This window comes from Aegilops tauschii, chromosome 1, assembly GCF_002575655.3.
Source record: "Aegilops tauschii subsp. strangulata cultivar AL8/78 chromosome 1, Aet v6.0, whole genome shotgun sequence".
In the NCBI taxonomy this organism is placed as follows: domain Eukaryota; kingdom Viridiplantae; phylum Streptophyta; class Magnoliopsida; order Poales; family Poaceae; genus Aegilops; species Aegilops tauschii.
Window position 1 is genome coordinate 93,970,449 of NC_053035.3, and position 7,566 is coordinate 93,978,014.

At 49.4% G+C, this 7,566-nt stretch overlaps 1 protein-coding gene across 1 annotated transcript; it reads left to right on the forward strand.

Annotated features, from left to right (window-relative positions):
* Positions 1 to 1,299: 1,299 nt before the first annotated feature.
* Positions 1,300 to 6,599, forward strand: LOC141027721 (uncharacterized). The gene is made up of 2 exons (XM_073504987.1): positions 1,300 to 3,131; positions 6,107 to 6,599. Exons 1-2 carry the CDS (start codon positions 1,300 to 1,302, stop codon positions 6,597 to 6,599), a joined length of 2,325 nt encoding a protein of 774 aa, XP_073361088.1.
* Positions 6,600 to 7,566: the final 967 nt, after the last annotated feature.

Here is a 7,566-nt window from a genome sequence, read left to right on the forward strand (position 1 = left end):
GGAAGGATCTCTGGGCTTTGTTACTACAACATGCTTGTTAATATTAAAATGCTATTCTTTACTCTTCTACATTCTGTAAGATGCTTGGAGCTGCTTGAAGATGCTAGTCTTCGATAGGCTAGGCCTTCCCCCCCTATTCTGGCATTCTGTAGTTTAGTCCACAGATACAACCCTTCCATTTGATACCAATGCATACTTAGTTTAGATCTGATGCTTGCGAGTACTTTGGATGAGTACTCATGGTTGCTTTGCTCCCCCTTTCCCCCTTCTTTCTCCTTTCTGGTTATTGCAACCAGATGGTGGATCTCTGGAGCCAGGTGCCACCGCCGATGCCTACTACTACGTGGAGGCCGCCGAAGACCAGGAGTAGTTAGGAGGTCCCAGGCAGGAGAACTTGCCTCTTCGATCGTTGTTGCTTTTGTGTTTGCCTACTTAAGGCAGTCATGTCTAACCTTATGTCTGTACTCAGATATTGTTGCTTCCGCTGACGCTTGTGTATCGAGTATGTATTCGAGCCCTCGAGGCCCCTGGCTTGTAATATGAAGCTTGTATTATTTTATTTGTGTCTAGAGTTGTGTTGTGATATCTTCCTGTGAGTCCCTAATCTTGATCGTACACATTTGCGTGTATGATTAGTGTACGGTCGAATTGGGGGCGTCCCAAGTTGGTATCAGAGCCGACTGCCTGTAGGAATCCCCCTTTCCAACTCCTTGGCCGAAGTTGTGTCTAGTATTTGAAAAACTGATTTACTAACATGGCTATGTGGCTTACGGGACCACGTCGCCGATTGGGTGGTATTAGGATCTTTTATTCCTCGCCTATACTCAGGGACTCTGATTTCTCTTCTATTCGGGTTAAATGTTTTTGCTAACTCTATCCTAGGTTCTCGTGATCACATCCATCCGGAGATTTGTATTACGCCTTTCTTGAATTGGGAGCCAGGATCTGCTTCACATTGTTCACGGGCCGCAGGATCCTTTTATCGAGGGCACCCTGCGTCGTCCCCTGCAGATTCCTCGCTCTAGTGGTTTTCTCCGACGTGGATGTAGCCTTTGCTATGTCTCGTTGTTGTATCCTTCCATCGCGTGCCAGCGTGCCGCCTAGTATGTCTAGGATGATTCTCTTGTCCGAATTCATACTAACAACGTGTAAATGGCTCTGTAGATGTATATGTATGTCTTTAATGACTACTGCTTTGTACATACTGCGCCTTTGCTCATTGTTCAAGTTACATCATGAATGACTCCATACACCTGCTCCAACCTCTTGTTAAAGCTACTCGCTGATGTTTTTAGCAGGATGGCTGATGATCCTCCACCTCCACCTTATATTCCCGCAATGATGCAGCAGTTTGAGCTGAATCGTCAGTTTATGACTGGGGTAATGGCCCAGTTTCCAAACCAGAATGCTCATCAACAGCCTGCCCCAATAACACTGCCAGAATTTGTGCGCCTCAACCCATCCATTTTCCGCAACTCCACCAATCCTATGGATGCTGATGATTGGCTTCGTGACATCCTGTTTGAGATGGAGTCAGCTAATGTTGCCCCTGCCAGTTATGTCACCTTTGCGACATTTCACTTGAAGGGTCCAGCTGCTCAATGGTGGGAAAGCCACAGGGGTATGCTGCCTACAGAGACTGTAACCACTTGGCAGGAATTTCAGTTAGCCTTCCGTGCACGACACATTCCCCAAGGTATGATGGACCAGAAGAAGAAGGAGTTTCGCAAACTCTCACAGGGCACAATGACTGTGGATGAATATCAGAGGAAATTCCTTGAATTATCTTGCTATGCTGCGGATGACATCTGCACTGACGCTCGCATGCAGGAGAAATTCCGTGAAGGACTGCGTCCCGATATAAAGCTCGCATTGGTTGCTCATGATTGCGCAGACTTTGCGGCGCTTGTCAGCCAAGCTTTCCGAGCTGAAACTGGTCTGACCGAGTACCAGGAATCGCTCAAGCGTACTCGAGATGTTGGCTCATCCTCGAGTCCGCCTGCTCAGAAACGTCGAGTCTGGATCCCACACAATGTTCAACATCGACCTGCTCGAACACCAAGGCCGTCTTATGTTGCACCTCGTGTGCCTCCGCCGTCGAGACAACTAACGATTCAGGGTGGACAGTCAGGACACCCTACCCTCGATTGTCACCAGGGTCAGCCGCAGAATGCATCATGTCTTCCTGTTGGTTGTAAGAAGAGCAGCCAAAACCGTCATTCCAGAAGAGGTAGTGCCAGGACACTTGCCATGAGTTGTGGTCAAGTCACCCATGTCAAGATTGAAGGAGCTCGTGAGTCCCCAAAAATCGTGACGGGTACCCTTCGCGTTAATTCAGTGCCAGCTTCTGTTCTCTTTGATTCAGGAGCATCACACGCTTTTGTGTCCCAACAATTTGCTAAGTTGCATGGGTTAGATATGGAAAATTTGCCCACTCCTTTAGCGATTCAATCTCCGGGATCCAAGTGGCAAACCACAATGTTATGCCCTCGCAACCAAATCGAGATTGGAGGTCTACTTTTTCCGGCTTCTCTCATTGTACCCGGACCTTCCAACATAGACATCATTCTTGGTATGGATTGGTTGACAACCCATAATGCTTTGACTGAATGTGCTACCAAGACAGTCCACCTCACTCACCCTTCTGGTCAGACAGTCCAATACTCAGCCCGAGCAGCTCAGGATGCCGAGAATCAGATATATATTCTGAATGCATTGAATGCTTCACCTCTTGAGGGAATAGAGAACATTCCAGTTGTTCGTGAATTCAAAGATGTCTTCCCAGAAGAACTTCCAGGAATACCCCCTACTAGAGCTGTTGAATTCGTCATAGACTTGAAACCGGGCACAACTCCTATTGCCAAGCGACCCTACAAGATGCCGCCACATGAACTCCTTGAACTTAAGGAGGAAATTGACAAATCTCTTCACAAGGGATTCATTCGTCCTAGTTCCTCTGCTTGGGGAGCACCTTCTCTCTTTGTCAAGAAGAAGGATGGTACAAATCGTTTGGTCCAAGATTACCGTCCTATCAACCAGGCAACAATTCAGAACAAGTATCCGCTTCCCAGAATCAACGATCTATATGATCAGCCTGCTGGTTCCTCAGTATTCTCAAAACTTGATTTGAGGTTGGGTTACCACCAGATTTGGGTTCGTGAAGAGGATATTCCCAAGACCGCCTTCGTTACTCGCTATGGTTCATACGAGTACACCGTCATGTCCATTGGTTTGACAAATGCTCCAGCGACATTCTCTCGTCTGATGAACTATATATTCATGGAATACCTCGACAAGTTCGTCGTAGTTTATCTAGATGATATCCTTGTATATTCCAAGAATAAAGAAGAATATGCTGAACACCTTCGACTTGTTCTGGAAAAGCTTCGAGAACATCAACTATATGCTAAGTATTCCAAGTGTGAATTCTGGCTACCCGAACTGACCTACCTTGGGCATGTCATTTCCAAGGATGGTATTGCCGTCAACCCAGAGCGAGTTCAGGCTATTCTCGATTGGACTCCTCCAAAGAATGTCAAAAAGTCAGAAGTTTTCTCGGACTCGCCAGCTATTGCCGTCGATTTGTCGAGAACTTCTCCAAGATCGCCAAGCCCCTGACTGGTCTGCTTCACAAGGGCGTCAAGTTCGAATGGACAGAAAAGTGTCAAGAAAGTTTCCAAGCACTCAAAGACAAGCTGACTTCTGCCCCAGTGCTTGCTCCACCTGATACTAAGAAGGACTTCGTCATTTACTGCGACGCTTCACGACAAGGATTAGGCTGTGTCCTAATGCAAGAGCGCAAAGTGATTGCGTACGCCTCTCGTCAATTGCGCCCTCACGAAGAGAACTACCCAGTTCATGACCTCGAGCTTGCTGCTGTCATACATGCACTGAAACAGTGGCGACATTACCTTCTTGGTAATCGTTGCGAAATCTTCACCGACCACCAAAGTCTGAAGTACCTGTTTACTCAGCCAGATTTGAACCTCCGTCAGCAGAGATGGATGGAGATCGTAGCAGACTTTGACATAGGCATTTCTTATACACCAGGCAAGGCTAATGTAATGGCTGATGCTTTGAGCCGCAAGTCATATTGCAATCACCTCGAGGTTCAAAAATTTCAGCCTTCGCTTGTTGAAGAATTCAGAAAGCTGAACCTCCATATTGTTCCTCCTGGTGCACTCGCACCCCCTCCTCCAGAATTCCGCAAGATGAACCTTTGCGTTGTTTCCCAGGGCTCCCTCAATACCCTGGCTATCGAACCAGATCTCTTGGACTCCATCAAGAGAATTCAGGGATATGACTCTCAAGTTGAGAAGATTATAAGCTACCTCGCAGAAGGAAGGCCCTCATTCTTCACTATTGATAATGATGGCGCTTTGTTCTTCAAAGGTCGCCTAGTGGTTCCTTCAAAAGACAACCTGGACATGACTAAGGAGGTTATGAAAGAAGCTCATGATACACCTTTGTCTATTCATCCCGGTAGCACCAAGATGTACCAAGACATTCGTTAGAGATTCTGGTGGTCAAATATGAAGCAAGAAATTGCTCGTTATGTTGCTGAATGTGACGTTTGCCGTCGTATCAAAGCAGAACATCAAAGGCCTGCTGGAACTCTGCAACCTATCTCTATTCCTGAATGGAAATGGGACCATGTTGAAATGGACTTCGTTACTGGTTTTCCCAAATCGCAGAAGGGTAATGATGCTATACTTGTCGTCATTGACCGGCTTTCCAAAGTTTCACACTTTCTGGCCGTCAAAGAAACGATCACTGCTAGTCAGCTGGCAACCCTTTACATGTCCAAAATTGTTTCACTCCACGGTATTCCATTGGTTATCAACTCAGACCGTGGCAGCTTATTCACTTCAAGATTCTGGGCAAGTTTCCAAGAAGCTATGGGAACTCATCTGTCTTTCAGTACTGCTTTTCACCCTCAGTCGCAGGGACAAGTTGAACGTGTCAATCAAGTTCTCGAAGATATGCTTCGAGCTTGTGTCATTTCCTTTGGCAAGAAATGGGAGGAATCTCTCCCGTACGCTGAGTTCTCCTACAACAATAGCTATCAAGCTAGTCTGAAGATGGCCCCATTCGAAGTGTTATATGGACGAAAGTTTCGAACCCCTCTGAACTGGTCAGAAACTGGGGAACGTCCACTCTTTGGTCCGGATATTATCCAACACGCCTAAGAACAAGTCCGCGTCATTCGCGAGAATCTCAAGACTGCTCAGTCACGTCAAAAGAGTAATTATGACCGTCATCATAAAGACATGGTCTATCAACCTGGCGAAAAGGCTTACCTTCGAGTCACACCAATGAAGGGTGCACACCGCTTCGGGGTCAAGGGAAAGCTAGCTCCTCGCTATATTGGTCCTTTCACTATTCTTGAAAGGCGTGGAAAAGTGGCATACCAGTTGGAGCTTCCATCGAACCTTTCTCAGGTTCACGATGTGTTCCACGTGTCACAACTCCGCCGCTGCTTCAAGGACCCAATCCGAGCAGTCGATCATGAAGTGCTCGAGTTGCAACATGACCTCTCCTATAAAGAGCATCCGGTCCGCATTCTCGACCAAGCTGAACGCCGCACACGTCAGAAGGCGATCAAGTTCCTCAAGGTCCAATGGTCGCAACACTCTGAAGACGAAGCTACTTGGGAACGAGAGGATCGCCTGCGTGAAGAATACCCCGCTTTGTTTCCTTCTACCTCCTAAATCTTGGGACGAGATTTCTTGTAGTGGAGGAGAATTGTAACGCGCGGATAGTTATGCTACAGTAATCCCGTGCTAATGTTGCCACATCACCGGAATTACTGTTGTTAACCTCGCGATGATTCAATCCCATTCGTTTTCAAAATTCAAATTTAAATCAAACAGCAAAAATGAATAAAAGAAAAGGAGAAAGCAAACAGAAAAAATATATAAAAAAGAAGGCCCCCGGCCCAACTGGGCCAATCAGCCCACCCCGGCCGGCCCACCTCTCCCTGCATAACCACCCTCCCACTCCCCAGAAACCCTAGAGCCCAACCCCACTCCCCACGATCCCTCCCACTCACCCTCTCGCTCCCCATCCCCTTCCTCCCCCGTCTGGATCGGGGCTGAGGAGCCAGATCCCATGGCGCCCTGACGCCCGATCCCGCGACCCCGCCGCCGCCCTTCCCAGTGCCACCACGCCGGCGCTACCTCGCCGACACCGCGTGGCGCTGCCCCGTCGTCGTCCTACTCGCGGCCCCATCCTCCTCCCCGTTCCTGGATCCGGAAGGGCCTCCCCGCCCCGACCTCGTCGACGGACGCCGCTCGCCGGAGCCGCTCCGCGTCACCTCGCCTCCTCGACCCCGACGCGCCACCTCCCCGCTGTCGCGTTCCTCTGCATCGGGCCTCCCCTTCAACACGGGTGAGCAACCCCCCCCCCCCCCGGTCGTGACCTCGCCGTTTTCACGCCGCCCGCAGTGGCCCTGTTCGCCAGCCGCCCTCAGCGCGCGTCCGCGAGCCGCGCCCCTCTCCCCGCGGCTCTGCTCCACCTGCGTCGCCGCCCGTGCAGCCCTGCCGCTGCCTCCGCGCCTAGCGCCGCCGCTCGGCCTCCATCCCGCTCGCCTCGCCTAGCCCGCCCACGGCCGTGCCCCTCCGCCGTCGCCGTCCGCGCTCGCCCGCCTGCAGGCAGGGCCTTGCCCTCGCAGCCCCCGGCTAGCGCTGCTGCTTCGCTGCAGCGGCTGCCGCCCGCAACCGCTACGCCCGCCCCGCTCCACTCGCCCGCTAAGGCCCCCAGTGGGCCACATACACGTGGGGCCCAAACCCCCCTGTAAAAAAGGTTAAAACTATTAATTAATTTGTTAATTAATTAATTAAAAAGTTAATTAACTTGGGATTAATTAGCCTAATCATTGGATTAGTTAAAATCGAATTAGTTAACTAGCTCAGTCAATGACAGGGGGGCCCACCCCCTGTTGACCAGTCAAAAGTTGACTGGTCAACTGGGACCCCCTCGCCCACCTGTCAGCCACTATGTGCACTTTTGTGTATGCTGTGCTGGGTGCCCCTATCATTTTAACAATTAATTTTGAATTAATATTAATTTCAGAATATTGATAGAACTTTAGAAATTCATAGAAATTAATCCGTAACTCGGATGAAATTTTTTTATACATGAAAGTTGCTCAGAACGACGAGACGAATCCGAATACACTCTCCGTTCATCTGTCACATACCCCTATCATAGCGAACATGGAACTTTCCCCCTCCGTTTCGTCTGTCCGAAAATGCCAAACTTCGGGAAAGCATTCTCGGATGTTATCCCCTTCACCGGTAAAGTGTAGCACCGCGTTAGAACACGTCTAGCTCTGCCCGTTGTCCTGCTATGCACTTGCTTGCTTGTATTTACTGTTTCTCCCCCCTCTTCTCTCCGGTAGACCCCGAGACCGCTGTTGATGCTACCACTGTGATCAACTACGTCGACGATGACCCCTTCTTCCCTTTCAGCGAAGCTTCCAGGCAAGCCCCCCTTTGATCATCCCGATATCGCCCATTCCATTCTCTCATGCTTGCATTAGATTTTGCTACTGTTATTGTTTGC